Source organism: Strix aluco, chromosome 1 (assembly GCF_031877795.1).
Source record: "Strix aluco isolate bStrAlu1 chromosome 1, bStrAlu1.hap1, whole genome shotgun sequence".
NCBI lineage: Eukaryota > Metazoa > Chordata > Aves > Strigiformes > Strigidae > Strix > Strix aluco.
Genome location: NC_133931.1, coordinates 126319918 through 126346853, shown reverse-complemented (window position 1 = coordinate 126346853; position 26936 = coordinate 126319918). Strand labels below are relative to the sequence as shown.

General features: G+C 44.6%; 2 protein-coding genes and 1 long non-coding RNA gene across 4 annotated transcripts in view; 2 read left to right on the top strand and 1 right to left on the bottom strand.

Annotated features, from left to right (window-relative positions):
* Positions 1–8630, bottom strand: part of TRDMT1 (tRNA aspartic acid methyltransferase 1) — a 52141-nt gene extending 43511 nt beyond the window's left edge. Inside the window, exons 1-2 of one of the 2 annotated variants that reach the window (XM_074834679.1) lie at positions 8263–8630; positions 7232–7301 (exon numbers count right to left, since the gene is read on the bottom strand). The gene's annotated coding sequence lies outside the window, so the exon portion shown is untranslated. The remainder of the gene's footprint in view (positions 1–7231; positions 7302–8262) is intronic. The other variant, XM_074834705.1, reaches the window with a different exon arrangement.
* Positions 8631–8848: 218 nt separating this feature from the next.
* On the top strand, positions 8849–17201 carry VIM (vimentin). Its single transcript, XM_074834631.1, has 9 exons — positions 8849–9479; positions 9655–9715; positions 13719–13814; positions 13958–14119; positions 14634–14759; positions 15486–15706; positions 15803–15846; positions 16261–16346; positions 16830–17201. The coding sequence occupies exons 1-9, from the start codon at positions 8938–8940 to the stop codon at positions 16869–16871; spliced, it is 1380 nt and encodes a 459-aa protein (XP_074690732.1). The 5' UTR covers positions 8849–8937; the 3' UTR covers positions 16872–17201.
* A 367-nt stretch (positions 17202–17568) lies between these two features.
* On the top strand, positions 17569–23693 carry LOC141927514 (uncharacterized). The gene is made up of 2 exons (XR_012624477.1): positions 17569–18835; positions 21982–23693. It is a non-coding gene; the product is annotated as an uncharacterized LOC141927514 (long non-coding RNA).
* Positions 23694–26936: the final 3243 nt, after the last annotated feature.

Sequence of the window (26936 nt, the reverse complement as noted above, 5' to 3'; positions counted from 1 at the left end):
TGAAAATCTTTTGCAGTTTATCAAATCGATCTGTACTGGATGTAATGTTTCACGAGGGAATTTATCAGACTTGCTTTCTGCTGAACTGATGTTCGGTAAAGGTAGTTGTCAGCGACAGACGTGGCATTTCTGGGAAGCCTGCTGGGCCGTGCCAGTATGGCTAACGAAGCCTACGATTTCATTTATAGTGCTACGCATCTGCAAGACTAGAAATGAAACCCACATCAAACCAGGTCTGTTAGCCTCTCCCAATGCGTTTCTAAGAACTCTATACAGGGGAAATTTATGTAGCTGAAATTATTTGGAAGAGTCATCAGACACAAACATTTTTAACCTTTCTCTTTTCAAATATATTAATCTCTCCATTTTGGGATCTTATTTTCAGGTTCTGGAGCTATGCATATACTTTGTAGGGAATAAGGAATAAAAAATACATTGCTTCTCTAATTAAATCTTTACTTTTCTGGTTTAAATAAATATAAATCTAAATAAACCTGGCCTGTTTGTTATGTTTGGCCTGCAGTGGTCACCCTGGCTGGATGAGAGGCATATGTTTATGTAATGTTATTGACTTTTTTGTTGTACTTACACATTCCAGTGCTTGACCAAAAAAAATAAAGGACAAAAAAAAGGCTAGTAGCCAAACAAAAAAGAAAAAGAAAAACAAACCCCAAAACCTTCACTGGACTGAACAAAACGGACCGTGAGCTCTATAAGGCCCACTGCAGTCAGCCAAAAGATTGCTGCTGCAAGGAATGTGTTTTGAATCAGACCCTTGAAGGGGTCACAGGAAATGGGTGACAGCAGGCAGGGAGCCAGGCCTTGTTAAAGGATCAGTTCAAGCCGCTCCGGCAGGATGAGGTAATGGCGTGGGAGATCCCAGCTCCCTTGCAGGGGCAGGAGGAAACAGCATGGCCCCTGCTGTTCTCTCGGGGGGAGGGGGCATGAGGGAAAGGAGAGAAAAAGAGTGCCAGGTGAGCCTGGATATGCCTCTTACCTTTTTGCTTAAGGCAGGAACTTCAACTTCCAGCATCCCCATATGATTTGCACAGTCTATAGTGTGCAAACTGAGAAAGACTTGTAGCTGTATGTTGGCGTGGTCATGTCTTTTGCTCACAAGGCCATCTCATATCACCTAAAGCTTTTGTATACACAGATTTGTCTCTTAAGGAGTTCAGCCCCTGCCCAAACTTTGTTTTTTCATTCAGTCCCATGTGATGAGTTTAATCTTTGACTAAGACTGTAGTTAGCACAGGAAATGAGATCTCTTATGCTGGTTGCTGTGGTGGTAGGATTTCAGGAGTAGGGTGTTTCCTCCAGAGAGAAAGAAAATCTCTAACGCAGCCACAGCAGAGCTGTAACTGTGGTCCTGCTGAGCTATGCTGAAACTAGATAAACCACAACTGCAGACAGTAAGTACTGTAAAGCCTGCCCAAGAAGCTGAGCACTTGGTCCCTAGTCAGAACGGAGGTGTCTTCCACCCTGGCTATATTGCTGGCACTTTGCAAATGAGTTACTTTAAAGCTAATTGAAATCAATTATGAACTGTAATTACAGAAGTGATTGCACTGTAATATATTCTCTTTCTCACTTTGGATGTGTCTACAAATGTTTGTCAAGCATATGAATATACTAAAGCTTAGCGTCTGGGACACAGCTATTTTCTACCAGAAAGTCTCTTGGAAAATAATCTGTAGAAAAGCATGGATTTGAAGAAGTTGTGAGATTTTGTAAGTATAATCTGAAAGTAAGGATAAACTGGAAAATTATTCTGCAAAAAATCCTAGCTAAAATATAAAAGTGTCATTTTCGGCTGCTAGGTCTTTTGGGGTCCCTTCCCCCAGTTAAGTATCGCCTCAACTAAGAACAAAAAGCTCTGGGTTTTCCTAAAGTTGAAACAAACCTTTTTTAGAAAAAGGGCTACGAATTTAAAATGTTATTTTTGCTGAGACAGTCTGGAGAAAGAAGCCCCAATAAGCCTAACCTAAATGAGTCAAGAAAGCCTAAAATAGTTCTTTCTGAAGAAATCTCCTTGCGCAAGACACATGCCAGTATGGATTGGCAGTGTCAATATTCAGCTGTAGGGAGTTGGGCTGGTTTAAGACTCCAGCAAACATGTTTCACATAATTCATAAGTGAAATACAATGGGAAATTGTTGGAATTGTCTGTTGGGAACCCTGCATGTCAGATGAAGTCCCTGAGGATGACTTCATTGCAGTTACAGTGCCAAGTCAGATGTAGCACTCAGTTCCTATGGTATAGGACACAGTTGTTCAAAAACTAACAGAATTAAATTCAAGTAATTAACTAACCTACACTGTTCATAATTTCCATTGAGATTACCAGTCCAGCCACCATGTATGTTGTAGTACAATAGTATTATGTCCTTCATCTGCAGGATATATCTCAAGATTCTTCTTGATACCACAGAAGTTGATTATTTTCGGAATACAACTCTAGGACAGTGGCATTATTACCATATTTGGAGTAAATAATTTCTCTGTCATTGAAAGATCCTGACATCTGACCTGTTGTTTCATCCTGGTGTGCTTCGGACTTACATGGTAGGCTTGGTAACTTCCATGTCATGGAGTTTATAGGAGGTGCCCAATCCATGTCAAACAAACACACACAAACATTGACCAAATACAAGACCAAATTCTCAAGGAAAATTTCAGGCAGATAGTGAATTTGTTTTTGTAATGGGAAGCAGGACACCTTTCCACCTGAGAAAATATGGATGCCTCCACTCCTCCAGATATTTGCTTGTTTCCTTCTCCAGCCATATGCACCATCTGCTCTACACATACTTAATAAGTTTTCCACTCCATTCCCTGTAGCCCACTATTTTATGCATACTATCAGCTTAAATCTGGATCGTCTTGCCTCCTCAATCCCAACTGGACAGAATATGTTTATGCTTGAAAATTAGGCATAGAGCTGGCATGTAAAACCAGTCTCGTCTTCTTAGAAACTCAGCCTTCTCAGCTTTGGGGTGTGTGCACCACCGCCTCTTCCCTTTGTAAGGAGCCAACTAATCCCAGAATGGCTAACACAATGTACGCTCAGTTTATGAGTCTCATTGGAACCAAGGATTTGGCACAAGAACTTGGACTGAGAAATAGACTAAAAACTTGGCCCTCGAGGAGCTAGTAGTGTTCTGCTTGTCCTGGGCATCTCAAAGGAAGAATGGAACAATTGCTGCATGCAATTAACAATTCCATTGCTGTGTCCTGCCTCTTCCTCAGAAAGAACATCATCATTTCCTGGTATATCATGGCAAGAAAACATTATGCTATTTATGCTTTGTGTAAGTGATGGAACTGGGGGAGAGAGAAGAATGAAATCACTCCTCAAAATTAATTGTTTTTTGGCTGGAGGAGCTCTTTAAGCAGTTTGCTTTAAAAAACCTTGGCCAAAAAGAAGTAGTAAATGTCTAACTGAAAGGGTTCATTAATGACATGCTAGAATCACTTCTTTCAGCTTTTTCCAAAAGAGAGAATGGATGGATGGATGGATGGATGACTCATCTTTGAAAAGGTTTGCAGTCTCAAAATTTGAACCAGTGATCACAGACAGATTAATATTATGGCTTCCCATTGTAATGCAACAAATGAATGTTCATCCACGCTGTTGACTTCTACCTGTGCCAACAGCTTACTGCGGGGATAGCAACTGGGCACTGTTCTTGACAGCAAGGTCACGATAGCGAAGTCAGCAATGTGGCAAAGGACAGAATGAAGCCCTGCACGTTATACAACATTTTACGTAGATCCTACTGAAAGCTTAAGCTGACTATAAATTAAAATCATTTATCTGATATTTAAGTTAAATGGTGTTTATAAAGTGCCTGTCATGATCCTCGAACAGTTCCTTGGTAGTTGGCAAAATAGAAATTTCATGAAACAAGGACAGCAGAGAGCTAAAATTTCAAATTATCTATTTTTGGGCACCCAAACCAAGACTGAGGGACTCTGTGCATTCAGGAATTAGTTCTGCTTAAAGAGTTTCAGGTTGAGCATCGAGCCTCAAACCACGCCAAACCTCTTGTCCTTTATGTCCCAGTCATTGCTAAAGGTATTGTTGACATTCAGCAGTCAGTGTATTACTACTGAGACAGATGGAGTATACAGGTTGTCATCCATTTTTTTGTTTAAGGGATGGATTAAATAAATTGTTATACCTATGATAGAGCTGAAAAACTTCTCTTTCGCTTGTCTGGGTTGCTAGAACTGTGCATGGTGTTTGAGACAATCATGGCACTCGAGGCAGAGGGCTGTACTGGCTTTGAAAATGAGTACCCGAATTGGTACAGAATCATCGTATTTTGATACATAATATGTCCTATTCTGGCAATTAGAAACCATAGTAGAGGGGAACTTTTTGCACGACAATAATAATTTTTGGAAATGGAAGTCATGCAACTGGCTGGCATGAGTTATGTTCAAAACACTTCCCTAGTGATGAAACCCCTGCCAGTTTCATATAGTTCATTTTACATTAAAATATAATATTGCAGAGAGACTTGGTTAGTTTTGAGTATAGAGCCTAGTCATTTCCTTGAAAAAATCAGCAGCTAGTCACACCAGTTTGATATGCTTTGCAACACTGGCAACGACTGTAGGCAACATCTTTTTAAAAATAGATTTCATAAAAGAATTTGCCAATTTCTTTCTTAAGACCATAATTAGTCAAGGAAGTTACTCACAAGGGGAGACTTCAGTGCCTGGACGTTTAGATGTTCTGCAGCCCAGTGGTATTCAAATACCCAAATCATCTTCTCCCAGGCAGCGTGCAGGGTATTCTCTGGGTTCAGAAAAATCAGCTCTTCCCTGGATGCACTGGCCTTTCTTGGGGGCTCCTCCTTACACTCAGCTCCCAGCTAAAGTGGGGGACAACCCCAGCTGAAGATTTACAGCCAGAATCAGTTTTTTGGAAACAGGAACCTTTCTGTTTTCAAAACCATAGCAGTCTTAGTCTTTTCAGACCACAGCTGAAGGAGGAAGTACTCTTTTAGACTAAAAGGTAGAGCACTCACTCAAGCAATAGGCCACAGCACTTGCTGTGGCTGAGCAGTACAGAGAGTCCCTATTCAGTTTGCTGTAGTATGGTAAGAGTCTTTCGTATCCTCATGTTAAAGCAGATCCCTTTTGCCTGGAGTTTGTTCAATATTCATGGAGCAGGGGAAGTATGAAGGAATGTCTCTACAGCCCCATGCATGCCGGGACTTAAGGTTGCTGTATGGTACTGACAACAAAAGTGATTGCATTTGCATAGCAGGATGTTTTCCCTTGGTTTTTAATATTTATGGGTCATTTTATACCTCCTGGAAGCAGAAACTTTACTAAAAGTGCATACATCTGATTAATGAAAGCATTCACATCTGTTTAGTCAAGATCTAGAATAGCTGGAAAGCACATTCAATATTTGGACTAAATTTTTCTAGTTTCTTACTATTTAAATGAAATGGCAAATCAAAAAAATGTGAATGCCAGTCTTTTCAGTGGTGTTTTCAGACCAGCAGATATTTGTGCAAGAAAATCAGAAAAATTCTGACTGTTATGAGGACCTTTTCATTTTTAGTGTAACAGACTTTCAGTATAAAGCTGTTCAGGCATCTATACCCTCTCCCTGTGCACACCCATTTTCCCTGTTAATGAAAGTTACACAACAATCCAGTATTTTTTGCTACACTTCTAGGGCTTGATTCTGTATCTCATTCTTGTTAGTGAAACAATAAATCAGTTCTCTGGCAAAAAGCCAAAAAATGCCAAACCAGATTTTGCAGTGTGAACTGAAAGGCTCCCGATAGAAATACCTATTTCCTTTTTTAAGAGTGACATTGCCTTACCTCTGATCTACCTCTGTAGAGGTAAGACATATCACACAGTGACCAGGCAGCTGCCTGACTGCATACTGGAAATGCAAATGAAGGCATCTCAATAAACAACACAGATGACAAACAATAGTTTATGAATAATCCCCAATGTGGTGTTTAGTGATGCTGTAGCTGTCTGTCCTTCAGGTACGAAGCGGTCAAGATCCTGACCAGCCACAGTCTCCAAGAGTCCCATAGCACTTTCCTTAAAATTAGGCTGATTACTATGGTTTCATTTCAATTCAAATAAGTACACTCTCCATGATTTTTATGGCTACACTGAGATACAGAGTCTTTCCTGACAAGTACTGTGGAGATTTTTTCACTTTTCAAAAGACCAGTTCTTGTTCCCCTTTGGGGTTTGGGATGCAAATGTGCGTTAAATTTATTACAGCCTCACAAGAAATTTAGAGCTTCCTCCATTTATGCATCTGTGTAAGTCCCAACCAGAAAAAGTCACTTACTTAAAGGTTTATTGTAGTCCTGACAACTGACAATATCTGAACATTTCTAGGAAAATATCATAGTGAGAAATAGCAATGAGGCAGGTGGCCAAGAGTACATATGGCAGCAGTGACATAAACATATGGAAATTACACTTGAAACATGGGGAGTGGGTCATATTTATTTACTAAAACAAACATTTCCCTGAATTTTAGGGGCAAAGCAGTTTCTGAATGAAGGATGACTGTTGCATGTGTGTGCCATTAAAGTGCTTGTGGAGTATAAATAAGTTGTGCTCTGTTAGGAAAAAGAGATTGGGCACAGCGCACCTTTAAAGAGCCAACAATCTGCTAAAACTATCAGTACTTCTGAGTAAAGCATCTTTAATCTGTGAGGCTGTTGGTTATGTGCTGCTTTACTTTTTTGCCTGCTCACAGAAGCAGTGTGTACTTTTGTGCCAGGGCTCACAAAGGCTTACAGCTCAAACTTGATGGCTTAAATAAAGGGCTCTCAGAGGGCCGGACAGCACAACAGCATCCAGGCTGGGCTGCGGGTACCCTTAGCCTCAGGAATGCCGTGTGACCTCTGCCTCCTATTCAGTGGGTGAATGGAATGAGCTGTAGTCCGGGACTTACGCTGCAAGCACTTCAGTAGCTCAACCTTGTCAGCTTCATTTGCTTGACTAAGCTTCAGTGAATAAAGGAAACTAAAACCTCAAGGACCTACATTTAGATACAAACTACATTCCTGCACTTCTGGTTGCCATCTCAATGAAACTAAAGTACAGTTTCCTTTACCAAAAAAATAAATATCCTTAATAAAACATATGGGCTCCGATTCTTCCTTGTAAAGTACAATACCTGAGGTATAATAGCTGACTTCATTGTGAATTGGGGTGTGAAGATTACCTTTCTTCCTGCCCACTGTTCGTGTTCAGGTTTATCAGAATTTCCAGTGAAGGTGTTTGCTTCTGCAGGACTGCAATTTAAAAGAAATTGAAAATCAATGGTAGTTTTGCATCCCGTAAGTGCTGAAATAATACATTACAGATAATACCTCTACATTGTATCATTCACTTCCCATAGCAAAGAGGAAAAAGATGTCCCTTACCTGACATGCCAGTGCAGGATTAGAGAATATGCTTTGTGCTTTGGCTACTCAAGTGATAAATTATCTAAATGTCAGGGATTCTGTTATCTCCCTTAAACAACTTCTGCATTCATACCAAAAACAATCTGCTGCTACTCAGTCTAAGGTTAAATTTTATGCCATTGTTATTGCCCTGTACTACCTACATCATTCTTCTCTACCGCTGGTAGCCCCATTTTGATAGTAAAATTGCTCTTGAAACACTGGGATTTTTGTCTGGCCTTTGATGCTACACACACAGGATATTTACAGGTCATATCTAATGAATTATTATCATTTTGCCAGGTGCTTTCCTAAGACTCTGATCATGTGCCTACTGAAATTAATAGGAAAAGTCATTTGGGTACAACGGTGCAGAAAAAAGCCTTTGTTAAAATCAAGCCCGCCCCTTGGTTATTAGAAGGATTGCAACCAAGATCATAATTGCAGCTATTTCAATAATCTACTGTCCACACTAAAGAATAGTTACTGCTGAGGTCTTTGTTACAATAATGGCAGAATTAAGCCTTACCTGTGTAAGGTAAGGTAGCTCACCCAGGTACAGGGAAAACATATTTAGCCTGTGTGTCTTCAGCACAGAAGCAGGAGCTGAGATTGCTACCACGGGAGGCAGCTAAAGAAGACACAGATTATTTTTCTGCCCGTTTATTTTGGACCTGTGGCAGCCCTTTGTGAATAGTTAGCGTCACTCTTCCCTGACCTCACTCTTTCAGAAAGCTGAGAAAGAAGAAACAGGTTCTCAAAAAAGTATATAGATACGTGTATATATATATATATACACACATCGTACCCGTGGAGGTTTTCTTAATATATGCACCCTCGGCTACTTGGAGTATTTTGCCTGTCCCCGTGGCACACCAGACCTGCCGCCCCGCCCTGCGCTCCCGGCGCTGACTCTCGGAGGGGGACATGGGAGTCAAGGGACAGACCAGCGCCCACTCCCGCCAAGCCCAGGGTGCCGCTGCTGCTCTCACCGCCGCCCTCCGCGGCCGCGCTGGGGTTCCCCCCGCGCCCCTGTCTGCAGCCGCCGCTCCCGCCTGGGCGGCTGCCCTCCCGCAGCCCCGAGGAGAAATCCGCCGGCCCTCGGGGCTCAGCCGCATTGGGCCGAACGGGGAAGGCAGGGGTGCTGCCCCTGCCTGCGCTCCTCTCCGAGCCGCCCCGTACACCCGCCTTTGTGTCCGCGGCGGCGGCGGGCAGCCCCCCGCCCCCCTCCCGGCCCGGCGGCCACCGCCCCCTCCCCGCGGGGCGAGGCGCGGCGGCGGGCGGCGCGGCGATTGGCGGGGCGGGCGGCGGGCGGCGCGGCGATTGGCGGGGCGGGCCCGGCGGGGCGGGCCCGGCGGCGGGCGGTGGCGCCCCATAAGAAGGGGCCCTGGCGGGGGCCGCCGCCCTTCTTCGCCCGTTGCGCTCTCGAGCTGCCCCGCTCCGCTCCCGGATTACAAAGCCCACGCCGCCGCCCGCCGCCGCTATGAGCATCAGCACCAAGAACTCCTCGTACCGCCGCATGTTCGGTGGGGGCAGCCGCCCCAGCACCGGCACCCGGTACATCACCTCCAGCAGCCGCTACTCGCTGGGCAGCTCGCTGCGGCCCAGCACCGCCCGGTACGTGTCCGCCTCGCCCGGCGGCATGTACGCCACCAAGGCGACGTCGGTGCGGCTGCGGAGCAGCATGCCGCCCATGCGGCTCCACGACTCCGTGGACTTCTCCCTGGCCGACGCCATCAACACGGAGTTCAAGGCGAACCGCACCAACGAGAAGGTGGAGCTGCAGGAGCTCAATGACCGTTTCGCCAACTATATCGACAAAGTGCGCTTCCTGGAGCAGCAGAACAAGATCCTGCTGGCCGAGCTGGAGCAGCTCAAGGGCAAGGGCACGTCCCGCCTGGGCGACCTCTACGAGGAGGAGATGCGGGAGCTGCGCCGGCAGGTGGACCAGCTCACCAACGACAAGGCACGCGTGGAAGTGGAGCGGGACAACCTCGCCGACGACATCATGCGGCTGAGGGAGAAGTGAGTGTGCGAGAGGAGGGCGGGGGGGGCTGCCGGCACCTCGCCCTGCCCGCCCTGCCCGCTGGGGCGGAGGCAGCCCCCGAGCATCCCCGGCTGTGCGGGGCGGGGGGGGGGGGAGCAGGGATCAGGGGGGTCCCCCCGCTCCCTCCTCACCGCTGTCTCTGACCCCTTGCAGGTTGCAGGAGGAGATGCTGCAGCGGGAGGAGGCCGAGAACACCCTGCAGTCCTTCAGACAGGTTTGCGGGGGCTGCGGGGGGAAGGGAACGAGAGCCCGAGGTGGCGGCGGCGCCTGGGCCGGGAGGACGGGGCTGCAGGAGTTTGCTTTCCCCGCACAAAGGAATTCCAGCGGTTCTCACGCAAACGCTCCTTGTTTTCTTTAGGGGGATGCTGCGGTCTGAAGGGAGGGGGGGGAACTATTGTCTTGCTTTATCCAAGTCTAGCCTGGTTTACAAAAAGCGCTCCGACGTGGAATCGCTTTCCGATCCAATAAAAGTGAAAGGGGGCCATCTGCTCGCTTGGCTGAAGGGTATTAATGGTTTCTATGGGATTCACCGTGGAATGCAGATACAGGCATTATGGCAAGTGTGGTGGCAGCAGATTGAAATAATAGATCCCTTTGTGTCGGAGGGGAGGGCGCAGTGGGCTGCATTCTTACTAAATGTGTAATGGTGCAGGCATATTTCTAGCAAAAAGTGTCTATCGTGTATATGGTCCGGTTTTTATACAAAGCAGTTCCTTTTTAATGAGCCGCTTTGGTCAGTGCCTTACTGGACAACAGTTTAAAATTTAAAATTTTTCATATGGGTGCTTGCTGACAAGAAGTAGACAATTTGTTCCTTAGGGTAAGGTCGGAACAGTCAAGTTTGCCTCCTCAGGATGTCCGTTAAGAACATAGAATTTAATCCTCTGTAAACAAGATGTTAACGTAGGAAACAAATTGCCTTAGAGTTTAGTCTCAGTAGGATGCTATGATGTTACCCAGATAAATTAAAATGTACATGACAGCCAGAGCCAACTGTGCAAACAGCGTTCAAAAAGCGTTAAGCTCGGGTTTTCACTTGTGCAAAGCCATCTTTCAACTTGGATTAAGCCTTGTTTGGACTAGGAGATATTTAGGAATGTGCGTTCTCAAAACAAGGTCTCTTCCCTAAACTTGCTGGTGCAAAGCGGCATTGCTAGCGTTCCAGCTGGAAGTGACTGCCTTTATCTCCAGACAGCTGGCCACAGGCTGACTTCGTCTCAGAGCTCTTCATAGGCGTAGCAGATGTCACTGTTCAGGAAATCATCACTTGATTGTCAGTGTTTCCCTGGGCAAGGCTTTTGACTACAGTATATTTATAGTCTCTGAAGGAGAGCAGGAGTCTTCATGAGTTAATGTGTGGAAACCAAGACACCTGCTCCCATTTGGAGTCTGGGAGTTCAGTCTCTGCTGGCATTCTGGGGACAGAAGTTTGAAACAGAACAGTCTGAGATACTGCCTTAACTTGAGCTTCTGGTTTTTTGAGTGCTAAGCCAATTTAACGTAGTGCGAAGTTCCATGCAGAAGCATTTAAGTTTCAGAGAACTTAATCTATTCTTATTCATTGCTCAAATCAATTGAAGGATCCTTTGATTTAAGTCTGGCTTAAATGATCTTTCAGACTTAATTGGTGAACTTCAGGGCATGTCTACCTCTATTTCAGACCAATTAAACTTCGTGAAGGCTTTAGGCTTTTAAGTGAACTTGGCTTTGTGCATATCCCACATTCATTATCCAGCTCTTCCCTGCACTCTGGAAAGGGGTTGTTCAGGAGCTCAGCCTTGAGCAGATCTGTGTGTGCAGAACGGTCAGAACTGGATCCATTTAACCTCCTAAATCATAGCTTATGCATAAGAATTGCAAATCATTTTCTGTGGAAACACTACACTAAATCCGCTCATGACATAACTGGTGCATGCTAGTGTGATTTGAACAATGGTAATACCTAATTTTTCCTTACTGTGAAAATGTAGGTTTGACATGCAAGATTTGAAAACTAAATCTGTTTCAGTATAAGTATTGTTCTGCAAGTGAAATTAAATTCACAGAATGCTGAAGTTGAAACATCCTGTTGTGCTTTCCATTGTAATGAAATGCACAGTTTTTTATTAAACCATTATATTCTTGCACTGGAAAGTTGTATATGTAGATTCAGAACACTTCAGCAGATACTTTACTGTTCTGATGTAGCATCAAATTTACTTTTTACTTGATGGAGCAGTTGTATACCAGTATTTTAAAAGAAAGTGAACAAATACTTGAACTTAGACTTTATATTTCCAAAAGCCACCTGATTTAGAGACTGTTCAACTCATATGTACTGAATTTTAATTTCATTCTTCTGAACAAAGATGTGATTGTACTCGTATGCTGGAGGGGTGTACTGCATAAACTAAACCTAAAGGTTCAGGGAGTTCTTTCCTCTGGAACAAAACAAACATCACAGTTAGTGAGAAAGTTCTTGACTGCAGTTTTGCCAGCTACTCTGGCAGCAAGGAACAGGTCCTGAACCTATGACATGACTAACAGGTCTGCTCCTGGCTAACATGAGGTTTGTCTGAAGTAAACATGGATACTCCACTCTGCATACTACGTGACTGGCATTACAGAATCTCCTAGGATAAAATCAGTGTGTAATCCAGGTGCATGTATGTATGCCTTTCACTGTGTTCACTCAGGCTACAAGGAGCTTATTTATGTGGTTCTCCATACATCTAGGAAATACAGATAAACTAATAATAACATATATAGTAAAATACATAACGTATTTTCTAAGTGTCTTCATTTTAAGATACTTTCAATTTATTATAAGCTCCTAAAAATCCTGTAGGTGTTCAGTTGTCCTGAACAACTTAATACTCTTCATGACACAAATTTCTGTAAAATCCACTGGAAACTCTTTGGATGTCTGTCTAATTGCGTAAACATGTTGGGTCATAGCCATGTAATTTCCTTCGAGAATGATCTTCAGTTTTTTTGTGCGGAGGAGAATAAATGAATTAAGGAATTTTTTCTCTGAATTGAAAAACAGAGACGATGTGAACTGTGTGGGTGTAAAACTGGAATTGATAGGGAAGTTATGGAATAACACATCAAAGGGGTGTTCTGCTGGATAAAGAAAACAGACGAATTCTTCTGGAGCAAGAACCTTACCCCAAAGTCAGAGTGATCCAAGGAATGGCTTTCTAGGAGTCTAAAGAAAACACTCGTTGTTTCAAAGGTGCCATAATAGTGAGAACTGCTGATAAGCTTATACTTTGGGCAATCCAAAATAGCTTTAGAGTAAACTGTGAAAACCTGATACGTTGATGCCATGTGAACATAAGCATGCAACTGTGTATCTAACTAGTAGGAAAGGAACAATCGTCCCCTTTGCAAACTAATTGTCTTGCACATTTGAAATGCAAGAAGTTACCAATCAATGTTTAGTCTTAAGTATGTTTTTGAACTAATTCAGGCTGCTCCCATGGCATATCTTCTGTTATGCCTTAAATGAATTTTTGCTGTTGATTAAGACTATCTCTGTCCAGCAAAAGGTGGAGTCTTTGCCAGCTGCTGTGAGGGTGTAGGCAATGATGACTCCATTTGCATTTATGCTCATACCTTCTTCTCAAGGGAGATCTGTTGAACTGCTTGGAGAAGTAAATGCTTGCAATTCCTATACATACCTCACTAGCTTTAATAGTATGCTTTTAAGCTGTGGTTTGTGGACCCAGAGGGATCTGTAGCCAATCACCAAGGAGTCCATAAGAAGTAAACAAGAAATTAAGCCCACTGATAGGCATGCAGGCATGTGGGTTGCACTTTGAAGCCCCACTGGAAAAAATGGAAGATTGCAAATTGAAAGACTAACTCTTTTTCAGTGTAGTCAAGCTAAAAGATCTTATAGCTGGCTTCTGGCCCAAGTACCTGCTTCATCTTCAAGCAGGGTTTACACCCACCGTGATCTGTGTGCTCTTGACCATGCTCAGCCATATGTTGGCAAAGATGAAGTAAGCTACATATGCTGTATAGTTCCCCAAAATCAAAATAAAGGTGTGTATAGTGGTCTCTGAGGCTGGGGTAGGAGGTGGCCAAAAGAGGTTTTTCACAGCTCTTGATTTCATATTGTCTTGCCAAAAAGTTCAAAAGTAGCATCAGTCTGTATGCTAGTGAACTTGCCATAGAAGACTTCTCTGCATCAGTTTGTAAGATTGCTAATCGTTCTTCTCTCTGGTCAGGATGTTGACAATGCTTCCCTGGCACGTCTTGATCTTGAGCGCAAAGTTGAGTCCCTGCAAGAGGAGATTGTCTTCTTGAAGAAGCTTCATGATGAGGTAAGCTGAATAATGAGGTCTGTGATTAGATGCTGACAGTCTAACGAGCAAGTAAGCTCTTCACTGATTCTGGCCCAGAGTCCCGACCTGCATATGTTCTGTATGTTGTGTGTAGTAACACTGAGTGTCGGCTTCTCTCTAAGGAAATCCGAGAACTGCAGGCCCAACTCCAGGAACAGCACATCCAAATTGATATGGATGTTTCTAAGCCTGATCTTACTGCTGCCCTGCGTGATGTTCGCCAACAGTATGAAAGCGTTGCTGCTAAGAATCTTCAGGAAGCTGAAGAGTGGTACAAGTCCAAAGTAAGTAAAATCTGTTCAGATCTATTGGGTACTTGAACTAACTGAACATAACAGCTTTGCTGTAGCACTCAGTGTTTCCTCTGTCTCTCTGCTGAACATGAACACAGCCATGGTACAGGGTCTTCTTTAAACTCCTAGTCTGGAAAGAGTACAGCTGAAAACATTATTTTGTGCCATAACTACGGCATCAAAATAATGGATTCATACTTGGAGTCTTTCCTGTGCTTGTACCTGAAAGCAGATGTTGGCTGAAATACTGGAGAAAGGAGTGAACGAATGGATGAAAAATGATGAAAAGATGGGAAACATACAGGGTGGGGAAACAAATAAGAAAGGTTTAACTATGAATTCTAGTTTAACAATTAGAAATAGAAAGGCATTTTAAGAGCAGTGCTAATATTTAAATGTTTCAGGTGTTAAGGCTTGTCATGGCTTCAGTTGCCTCTGTCTAAAAAAAGTCTGTTATACCATTTCTGTTGAAGTGTTACGCTAACCAAACTGGGGATTTCCACAGTTTGCAGATCTCTCTGAAGCTGCTAACAGAAACAATGATGCCCTGCGCCAGGCCAAACAAGAAGCTAATGAATACCGCAGACAGATTCAGTCTCTCACCTGCGAAGTGGATGCCCTTAAGGGAAGCGTAAGTAGAAGACGGCAGTTGTTGGGACATTCTTCCCTTTGCAGCTTTAAGCACTGCACTGCAGTTTAATTGTTGATACAGATGCGAATGTGGCTGATCTCCCATGCAATAAAACAGCATATTAGTACTTTTTGAAAAGGATGCTATAGACTCAATTTGGCTGCATGCACTACGGTGCACTGGTTAGATTGGTATACTGAGCTAGTCTTACTTAAACTATAAGCTATGAGTCCATTCTCTTGCTATAATATTCACTGTTTATGTAACACTTTCAAAGAAAGTGTTTATGGCTTGTCTGTCAGGTACAGCTGAAGGTATAAAAAAAGCTGGCGGAGCAGTCGAAAGGAGGTGCAAATCCTGCTGTTACTAAAACCTGACTGCCTTAAAGGCTGGCTTGAAATGGATTTAACTGTGTGTAGTACACCTACAAATCCCTTCACTGAGGACTGTCTGCATGCTGACTTCTACTGCATGTGTTGGTCTTACTGTAAGGGATTATTTTGGCACCTGGTAGAACAAATACATTGCACACCTCAGATCAAGTAACAGAGTAACCCACTGAGACTTTGCAAGGGGAAGAAAAGGAGGTGACAAATTCGGGACATGTCTGGGCATTTTCAGAAAGGATGCTAACATAACTTCCCTTTTTTAAAAATTTGAGGGGCCTTGAGTGTGAGGAAGAGTGGCTGAACTGCAGCAGTGCTTGACTTCATTATTCTCTTCCAGAATGAATCCCTGGAGCGCCAAATGCGTGAAATGGAGGAGAATTTTGCTGTTGAAGCTGCTAACTACCAAGACACTATTGGCCGTCTGCAGGATGAGATTCAGAACATGAAGGAAGAAATGGCTCGCCATCTCCGCGAGTACCAGGACCTGCTGAATGTAAAGATGGCTCTTGATATCGAGATTGCCACCTACAGAAAACTGCTGGAGGGTGAAGAGAGCAGGTAAAAAAATTACACGCAGACACTTTTCTAAACAGCAATTACTAGAAGACGCTCTATACCCATGTCTGATTTTATCCATTTCTTCTTTTCTTTCAGGATTAACATGCCTATTCCAACCTTTGCTTCTTTGAATCTGAGAGGTAAGCTGCTTCTGCTACTTCAGTTTAGACAGTTGTGCTATCATTAGCAAAAGGGTTCTGGATAGTTCCTTTTACTCGTGTACTTGAACTTGTATAAATGCAGTTGTGTGTAAATGTTTTCCTTAGATATAACTGCAATATTTGCAATTAACCTTGGATGGGAGGAGCTACTTTGTTCCTGTGCACAGATATTTTTAAATAACAGTATGTAGTGAGTGATTTGTTTGTATGCCTGCTGAAGGTGCTCTAAGAGGACCAGGGAGAAAAGGGAGAATAGTGGCTTATTCAGAACAGGAGACTTCTTCATATACTAAATTGGAATTCTGAAAGTAGACACTAAAATCTGTTACACTTCATTTTTTTTGAGGAGACACTTCATCTAGACTATTGGTAATAATACATTTTCTTCTGCAGAAACCAACATTGAGTCTCAGCCAATGGTTGACACTCACTCAAAGAGGACACTTCTAATTAAGACCGTCGAAACTAGAGATGGACAGGTTGGTGGTAACTTTGATTTTATTTCTATCACAGCTGGTTACCTTAAAATGCTCTTCAGTTTTGAACAGTATCTGGCAGTCTGAGTTGCATGGCTGAACATACAGATGTAGCAAACAGACTTCTGTGGAAACAATCACAAAATTCTTCTGATAGTAAAACCTTAAGTGGCTGGCAGTTACCTGTGTAGGGAGTATTTAAGTTCAGCTAAGTTAGCAAATTCTCAAAAGATTTCTCACATCACCTGAGGAAAACATGTGGCAGTAAACAGAGGTACCTGTTTGGGACAAGACACTGTTTTCAGACTAAGTCAGTAAAGCTTAAATGGTTTCTGCGCACTATTTACCAACTAGAACTTCTCATTCGTAAGAGACAGTTGATACCCATCTGCTCACATTTCTGCGGTACTGGATGTTCCAATTTTAACTATAAAAAAGCCGCAATCTTACTGCTAAAACTTAATGCAAGTGTCTCTTTTTCAACAGGTTATTAATGAAACTTCCCAGCATCATGATGACTTGGAGTAAAGCTGAAGTGAAGATGCATACCTACCTATTAATGCAGGAGAAATTCTTACCAGCAAGATTTAAAAAGTCCATGTCTTAAAGGAAGAAACAGCTTTCAAGTGCCTTTCTGCAGTTTTTCCATGAGCGCAAGATTATTATGCTAGGAAATAGGTCTTAGATCTTGCAAACTGACTCTCCCTGAAGGATTAGAGTTTACAATGGAGTCTAGTTTACAAATAGCAATATCTTGTGCTGCAATACTGTTTTTAAGTATCTGAATTCAATAAAACTGCTTTTTCCAGCACAGTATGAGCAACCTGTCGCTACTTCAATAAACCTTTGGAAAATGGCTCTTGATGTGTTCTAATTTGTTAACTTTATGACTTTCTGGAAAGCCATAACAACATAATGCTGGAATTACTTTACGGTTGACATCTCCAGTACTGGTTGTGTGGAATGCTGTTTTTTAAGTTTAACTAGATAAACTGTCTTACTCATTTACTGCTTAGGTTTTGGAACCAACTAAAATGGAATATAACTGGCAGATGCATAATGTATTATGATATTTCTTATCACTTGAATAAAATATGATACTTCAAGCTAATAAAAATTAATCTTGCTTCCATATACTAGTTAACTGGGTTGCTAAGAGCTAAGAATGCCCAAACTACCTTAAAACTCAGCTCTGTAAAACGTAGTAGTTACGTAGCTGTGACACAGTTCACGCAAGCCCTTATCTGAGACAGCACCTTTGCAAAGTTACCAGCTGACTTGATGCATTGACTTCATTTTCCAGGAAAGACTAGTTCCCAAAGGCTTGTCTCTATTACAGAAGCTAAATGAAGGCTTCAGATGGAGTAAATGCATATTTAAAGGGAATGCATAGAAAAATAACTTGCCTCACTGGTGACTTGATTCCAGCATTTAAACCCCTTTAAAAAAGAGCCACCAAGTTCTCTACTGAACGTCAGCTTTAGTGCAGCAGCATGGGGAAGAGAAAACTGCCCTCTGGCCCACCATAGTCTTCTGGGGGGCAGAAGTGAAAGGTTGAAGTCCTGTGAGCACTTTGAAAATTTCTTCTGCAGAGCAAGATTTGAAATTAAAACAGTCAAAACCTCAGCACAGCTCTTGCCCCACAAAAGTAGCGACTCTGTTGTGCATCACTCCTATAAAGCCTGCTTCCCTGCATTCTGTGCTCATTCAAGGAAATGGTAGTAGTTCATGTTGTAGACACTCACAAGCACTTCAGAACTGATCTGTAAGAAAAGTGTACTGTTATCCCCATCTGAGAGGGATGAAAAAAAAAGACTTTTTTCATCCTTATCAGTTCTTCCCTTTGCTTCAATGCAAGGCTAACCAGATGTAGTGTAGGCACTGGAGTGAGGGGGCAGTAGGAGTCCACTTTTTCCATCCCAGTTGCCTGCAGCACCAGGTTAGGAAATCAGCCAGGATGCTAAAGAGGGAGATGGGCAGTGCCTGGGGTATGCTGAAATCTTGTACAGCTCAGACACACAGGTATCCAGCAACCTGGAGGCAGGGGCCTAGGTGTGATTGCAGTTTATATCTTTGAACCTCCCAGGGAGAAGTGCTGAAGCTGTTCTCCACAGCAGAAAAGTGCCTAATTTTTCAAACAGCGTGGTGATGCTGTTCCTACCCTACTTTTCTCTAGTAAGTGTTCACAGAGAACTTCAACCTCTCATTTCCACGTCCAGTCAGTCCAGAGGGGAGTTTTCTCTTCCCCATTACACCACACTTGGGCTGCTGTTCAGCAAAGCATACAAACCTATTAGGCTGGGATATGTGCCTGTCCAGCTTGGTGCTTTAGGTGCTCACCTGAGAGAAAAGTCCTGCAGCTGGTCCTGCGTTTGTTCTGGTGATGCTTCCATGCAGAAGGGCCAGAAGTGACTCTGAGGAGAGTGCCTGGATCCAAGCCTCAGCTACTGCTTGCTGCAAAGTGGAACAGATTCAACCTGGTCTACAGTGTGGTGAGTAGGATAGTCTCATTAAAAAGAGTGAACCCAGCCTCTTTCATGCCACAGAGGTTACAGACACCAGGTTTTCTACTATGTATCAACATCTAAAATGATAAAAAAAGCACAAATGAGCTTGCATGGGAGATGCTTTCTGTCATAGTGACAGCTCTGGGCATGTGCAATAGCTCATTTTGAACACTTAATAGGCACAGGTGTCTACAACCTTTCAGGGTAAGAGCAGGATAAGGTGCCTATGTCCTGCCTATTGCAGACTACTGAAGTCTTTCTGGATCTGGACACTGAAGAGTTTGGGCCACTGCTTATTGTAATTTCTTGCAGCTGAAGCAGTGTGGGAGCCCTGGATAGTGGCATCGGCAGCAGGTGGGCAGGGGGAGCCAGCTCTGCTGGGGGATGGTGGGAGCCATCGATGGCCCTGGGCAGAGACCCCCAGCACAGAGTGCTTTCTGAAATGCACATTGACTGCTGGAGGTTACCTGAATTGTGACAGCCTTTCAGATGTTGCTTTTCCCTCTGACACCATCTACCTGGCTCGCTGCGTTTCTGTCACCTTTGATTGCTTCATCCAGTAGATGAAAGAAGTGACTGTATCAAGCACTGACAGTGCAGCAAAGGAGTTATTCCTGGCTCTTCTGTGTTTGGGGTTACTCAGAGCAAAGAGAAGCATGTGGCAGAGCTTTCAATCCTGGGAATAAATAGAAAAATAAATAAAAACAAATAAAAATAAAGCCTAGTTGCCAAGGGGATAGGAAGACTGCAGGAAGCCTCCAAAGCCCACACTCTGTGCGAGTGCAAGGGTACCCTCACAGTAGAAGAGAGAGTGGATGGTGACTGTGTAAACTTCTCAGTGTTTGATCTAGGCGCACCAGGCTTATGCTCGTCATATATAATCACTGAAAGCTGCTTAGTGTTGAGCCAGCAGCTGACCTCAGAACTGTATTTCACATCCTAATAACTGCAGGCAGCAGCCGTACCAAGCAGGGCAGCCCCCACCAGTGGACAGGCACTTGTCCTGCCCTCCAATGAGCACTGTGAAGCTGCTCCCATGAGCTTACATAGTGACTACCTCCAAATGTGTGAGCTGTACTCAGAGTAAATAATATTAATCCTCCAGATAATTAAGAAGCCTCATATTTAGTTTATTTTGCTTCATATAGCCAGAAGCTTGCCTTCTTTTCCTTTGCTTTTTTAAAATAATCTTACAAAATATGAAAACTATTAGCGGAGACTCTGTGTTCCAAGCCCTTGGGAACATGTAGTTAATGCATTTCTTCTGCCATCCAGTTTGTCTGCTTTAGTATACAGCAAATATACTTTTCCCTCTCTCCACTCTCTTACATCCCTCCCTCCCCTCCCCTCCCCTCCCCTCCCCTCCCCTCCCCTCCCCTCCCCTCCCCTCCCCTTCCCTTCCCTTCCCTTCCCTTCCCTTCCCTTCCCTTCCCTTCCCTTCCCTTCCCTTCCCTTCCCTTCCCTTCCCTTCCCTTCCCTTCCCTTCCCTTCCCTTCCCTTCCCTTCCCTTCCCTTCCCTTCCCTTCCCTTCCCTTCCCTTCCCTTCCCTTCCCTTCCCTTCCCTTCCCTTCCCTCTTTCCCATCTCTCTGTGCCTCAGGCTGCACGGTGCTACCCCACGGCACCAAGCTGCCCCACAGACTGTGTGAAACCTCCTAAATGGGGTCTGAGCCAAATCTCACCATGCCAGGCAGGATGCCCTGTGCCGCCTGTGGTTAGAGTACTTACGGGGCTCATGCTCAAAGTCCTATTTTCAGGTGCAAACTCCCACACGTAAGTGGGTTACTGGGCACTTTGGGAATGGTCTGTTCTCCCATTAGTAAATTAAAACATACTCTGTAGACTCTCAATCACCTTTAGGCACCCACAGAGCATGGAGAAACTTGTGGCTGACATCCCTGTCATAGGGCTGTTGGTGGCAGTCACCAAGGACCCATGCTGTGTGGAGATCGCATTCTGCTGGGGCACACCTGGTGCTGGGAGGCTCCTGCTCCTGGCCAGGGCTTGCTTATGCCAACTGTGGAAGGGGGGGTGCCCGGGGGATATAAATTCCTACATTTGAAGAGGATGAGCAGCTGAATGGCTGGATAGAGAATCTCACTGGTGCCCTAACAGCAGGTAAGTATCAGAGATTTTAATTGCAAATCCTTCCACAGGGGAAGGGAAGGCTGGCTATTACTGAAAATTTTAAAGTCATTTGCATCCAATAAACTGCTCTAAGAGACATTTGCTTGAGTGCAGTCAGGTATGCAGAATTAGGAAGTGCCAAAAATAAAATGGTATCTTCAATCTTCATTTGGTCCCTTTGTGCTCATTCATAACACTACATACTTCAGCCACAAGTTCATGGACCTTGTCTCATTCAGTACACATACCCAACATCATTTCAGGAATCACCACCACTCACTGCCAGAGTATTTTCAGACCTCCTGTGTGTGTGTTCCCCCAGTTTATTTATCTGCTTTAAAGAGTCTGAATTTTTAATTTCCTCAAGGGTACCCTCTGCTGTTCTTTGTGGTTCTTCACAACACCCCTGCGAGAAGTGGGGTATTTATCAGCCCTGTTTCACACATGGGAACATGGAGCACAGCTCAGAAGTGGAAGCTAACCTCAGGGGTCTGGTGTGAGGCTGGTTAGTACTGTGTACTTTTAAGGAACTTACTGATTTCAGATCCAGGTACTTTCCCAGTCTGGATCTCAGATCAAGCTCCCACAAAATGAAGCTCAGACATTCAGGGGTACCAATGCAAAGCACTGTTCAAGTGAAATTCCCTGCCTTGGCCAGGAAAGCTATAGCAAAAGCAGGAAAAAAAATCCAGTTCTGCAACACGGTGTAGAGCTACCTTAACATAGGACCCTTGTCTCTCTACAACGTATTGCATCCTTCATTCCACAGTTGCTTTCATTTGCAATAAGGGCAACGATGCTCTTGCTAACAGGCCCCCTCCCAACCCAGTCCAAGGCCCATGAACCGGCCAGAGGTAAAAGCTGCTTATGAGCTTCAGCCTGCAGCAGCCAAACTCATTGCTTCAGAAAAGGGCAAGTCCACAGCAGCTAAATCTCTGCACAGTGATGTGTAATAGTTTCCATACAAACTCCTCAGCCTGACATTTTCTGCCCGTTTCTTTTTCAGAGACGTATTGCAGCTGTCTCCCTGTGGTGGGTTACATGAACTGCAAGGGGAAGACCGCCTGTGTGGAGCATTGCTCCTCTCCTCCAAGGTGGAGCCTTGACTGCAATGTACCATGCAGGATGGTATGGCCGCAAAGGGAAGAGAGGCAGCGTTCTCCAAGAATTGCTCTGCAGTTATTCTCTGTTACTGGCTGTGATTCTGAAGTCCAAGAAGATGTCTCAGACTTGGCAGACAGCAAATAAGCACACGTCCAGGATGGAGAAGGGTGGTGGGTTGAATCCAGCCAGCAGTCAAGCACCCACACAGCCGCTTGCTCACCACCATCACCTCCAGTAGGACAGGGGAGAAAATAGGAAAAACAAAAGTGAGAAAATTTGTGGGTGGAGATAAAGACAGTTTAATCAATGAAGAAAAGGTCAGGGGGGAAACCCTAAGAAAAACAAAAGCAATCACACACCATCTCCCACTGGCAGACAGATGCCCAGCTGTTCTCCAAACAATGGCCACCTTGGAAACCAAAACCCTTCCTTCTTCTTCCTTTACTTCAGTCTTTATTGCTGATGACTTTGCTGATTGAGCATGATGTTGTGTGGTATGGAATATGCCTTTGGTCAGTTCAGGTCAGCTGTCCCAACTGTGTCCCCTCCCAATGTTTTTCCCACTCCCAGCCCACTCGTTGAGGGGGCAGAGTGGGAAACAAAGAGGAAAGCCTTGATGCTGTGTAAGCCCTGTTCAGCAACAGCCAAAACATTGCTGTGTCACCAATACCATTTTAGCCACAAATCCAGAACACAGCACCACAGGGACTGCTGGGAAGAGAGTTAACTTCGCCCCAGCCAGACCCAGTACAAGAATTTAGCAGAGGTTCAGACAGTGTGTTGGGTTTGTGTGTGGTGGGGTTTTGGTAGCAGGGCAGAGGGCTACAGCGGTGGCTCCTGTGAGAAGCTTCAAGAAGCTCCCCTGGCTCCAAGTCACACCCACCTCTGGCCAAGGCCAGGCCAATTAACAACAGTGGCTGCACCTCTATGATAACATATTTAAGAAGGGGAACCTGAAAGGAGGAGTTGTGAGGGAAATGCTTATGCAAACACCAAGGTCAGTGGAAGAAAGAAGGAGGAGGAGGGTGGAGGTGCACTGTAGCAGACACTACCCTGCAGCCCACAGTGAGAGGGCAGGCTGTCCTCTTGCAGCCCGTGGAGGTCCACAGTGGAGCAGATGCCCACCTGAAGCCTGCGGAGGACCCACACCAGAGCAGGTGACTGCGCCTGAAGAAGGCCAGGACTCTGAGGGAAACTCAAGCTGGAGCAGTCTGTTGCTGGGAGGACTGCAGCCTGTGGCAGGGACCCACACTGGAGCAGCTCGTGGAGAGCTTTAGCCTGTGGGAAGGACTTGTGTCAGAGGAAGCTTGTGGAGGACTGTCTCCCATGAGAGGTACCCCACACTGGAGCAGGGGAAGAGTGTGAGGAGTCCTCTCCCTAAGGAGGAAGAAGTGGCAGAGGCTACGGATGATGAACTGACCACAACCCCCATCCCCTGCCCTCCTGGGCTGCTGAGAGTGTAGGAGGTAGACAAATTGGGAACAAAGCTGAGCCTGGGAAGAAGGGAGGGGTAGTTGGAAGGTGTTTTTAAGATGTGGTTGTATTTCTCACTGTCCTACTCTGATTGTTAAGTGTTGGTGGTGTTTAAATTAAATGGATGTTCTTTTTCTTCCCCAGTGGACACTTTTGCCTGTGACTATAATCATGACTATAGTCATCCCTCCCTGTCCTTGTCTCAATCTCTGAGCCTTTTGCTTTATTTTCTCCTCCCCATCCCTGAGGGCAAAGGAGTGAGCTGCATGGTGCTCAGTTGCCCTCTGGGCTTAAACTAGGACAGTCCTTTTGTGGGACCCAACATGGGGCATGAGAAATTTGAGATAAGGATAGTAATTGGGAGAGGTAACGGGAAAAACATGGACTGAACAGCGTTAGCAGAATAATCATGGGAATTCAGGTTGTTGCAATTGTGGTGGAAGGACAAGGGGTGGAGTGTGTACTTTTGTTCAGTATTGTGATGATGTTATTCTAATTTTGGTGTGGGGAAGTAATTTTTTTTGTTGACATGAGTGAAGTTTGTGAAGACTGTGTGATGAATGTGGATATTAATGATAATTCTTGAATATGTGATTCCCAGAGGTGAGGGGTGAAATGTGTTGCGTTTGTGTGTGGTGGGGTTTTGGTAGCGGGGAGGGGGCTCCTCCAGCTTCACAGACTGCTCCAGTGTGGGTCCCTGCCAGAGGTGGGTGTGACTTGGAGCCGGGGAAGCTTCTTGAAGCTTCTTACAGGAGCCACCGCTGTAGCCCTCCGCCCTACTACCAAAACCCCACCACACACAAAGCCAACACAGATGGGTGCCTGCGTCTCTGTGCCAGGCAGCTAGGTGGAGGCTATGTATGAGGGCTGAGAAGGACCCAGATTCAAAGTCCATCTTTTCCAAATTAGGAGCAGGGTTTTAAGCTCAGGTCTCCCAACATAAAACACTCTATAGATTTTACGGGTGTCCAAGAAATGTACACTCCAGAAAAGCTCTGCCCTTTTATATAACCAGCTTTATTATACTTGGCAACGTGAGTAATACAAGGTGGTTTTGCTGGCTGAAGTGCTCCACATGCAGACCAGGTTTCCATCCCCATCCCTAGTTAATGTTTAAATCCTGGAAAAATAACTTGGCTCCCACCTACTGTAAACTAATGCAATCATATTTTTAAAGCTTATTTTGTGAATTGGGGATGGTAAATTGCAAACACACTTTGTGCTTCAACAGTCCTTCTTTGATGATGCTTGCTGGAGTGCATGACAGGTTTGCTGACCTGACCCCAGCTTTCCCCATCAGACCTTAGTGCCCTGCAGCTGGGCAGCTGTAGAAGTGGATGCCTGTGCCACTCCTGCCAAACACAGCACAAGGCACTTTCTCTGCTGCTTTAAGCTAAAAATATTGGACTGTGACTGTGGTGGTTTGACCTTGGCTAAATGCCAGGTACCCACCAAGTCGCTCTATCACTTCCCCCCCCTTCTCCCTTTTTTCTCAACAGGGCAAAGAGGGGAAAGAAAATAAGATAGGGAAAAAAAAAAAACCCAAAACCAACCCTTGTGGGTAAAATAAAAGCAGTTTTAATATAAGCAAAGCGAAGCAAAGGTCCGCACGTGGAAGCCAAAAAAGAAAACAGATTTATTCTCTACTTCCCATTAACAGGCGATGTCGGGCCTTCTCAGGAAGCAGGGCTCCGATACGCGTAGTGGTTGTCTCGGAGGACCAAGGGTGACCTCACCCCCTTCCTCCTTTCTCCCAGCTTTATACTGAGCAGACGTCATATGGTATGGAATATCCCTTTGGTCAGTTCGGGTCAACTGTCCTGGTTGTGTCCCCTCCCAAGATCTTGCCCACCCTGTCCCACTGTGGGGGGGAAAATGTCGGAAAGAGCCTTGGTGCTGTGTAAGCACTACTCAGCAGTAGCCACAACTCCAGTGTGTTATCAACACCCTGCCAGCTCCCAACATAAAACACAGCACCATGAGGGCTGCTACAGGGGAAAACCAATTCCGGCTCAGCCAGACCCAGTACAGTGACCTAGGACGGGTCTGAAGTGGTGAATTCTTGCATTGGTAGGATATGCTTCTATCCTGGCCAAATCCTGTTCTGGTGTTCAGTTACTCTCAAAGTGAAAAAGTTGTTTCGTATATTTAAACATCACTTCATGTCCATTGCCTCTAGTCCTGTTACTGAATACCACTATCTTCTGTACTCCCTCCATCAGGTGTTTATACACATTGATGTGATCCCCCTGAGCCTTCTCTTCTCCAGGCTGAAAAGTCCCAGCTCTCTCAGCCTTTACTTGTACATCAGATGCTCCAAGACCTTCATTGTCTTCATGGCCCTTGGCTGGACTTGTTCCAGTACATCCATCTCTCTTTTTTACTGGGGAGCCCAGAACTGGACACAGAACTGCAGAGGGGTCTCACCAGGGCTGAGCAGAGGGAAAGGCTCACCTCCCCCAGAAAACTTAGCGTCATTATATCAAGTTATACTGATTGGTCATCAAAAGAATCCATAGACAGGGGTGGCCTGGCAGACGGGAGGGTAAGTAAAGGCCAGAGCTCTACAACAACGTATGAACAGCCATACTGAGTCAGACCAGTGATCCACCCGGTCTCCCACAGTCCTTGCTGAGGAAAAGAGCGTAAGAAATGGGGCTTAAATCCCTGGAATAAACTTCATTTTTCAGGTAAACAGAAAATCAGGCGCTTTTTGAGCCACTGGCTTTATCCAGATCATTGATGAACTTATCTGACCTGATTTGAATCCTTTTACATTTTTAGCTTCCAACAGCCTGTATTTCATAATTTGACAGGGTACCAGGGATAAACATTTTCTTTTGATTATTTTATCCTCACTGTCTGATCATGTTGTTGACTTTCCAGAAGTTCTTGTGTTATGAAACACAGTAAATAATCATTCTGCGTTCAACACTTTCACGCCACCCCTCATTTGACAGACTTCTCTGGTAGCTCCCCTCCAGCACTTCTGCATGTTTCTAACATTTATAGTGTCTTCTTATCAAGAAGCCATCCTGTAACCCTCATAATCCTCATCACTCTTCTCCTCATTTTAGTTCTGCTATAATCTATTTAAAACAAGATGACTGAGACAACAAGCAGTCTTCAAGACACAGGCATTGGAGCAACACAGAGTGACATAATGGGAACTACTGTTTTGTGCTCAGTTACCTTCAAAGTAAGTAAAAATATCCCATCTGCTTTTTTGATCATTGCTCAGTACTGGGCTGATGTTTTCAGAAAGTTATCCACAGTGAGTCAAAGATCTATTTCCTAAGGACTAATATCTGTGAGTTATTTTTTCCCCCTACTTTGCTGTCATTGACATTAAATTTTCATTCACTGTTTGATCGCCCAGTCATC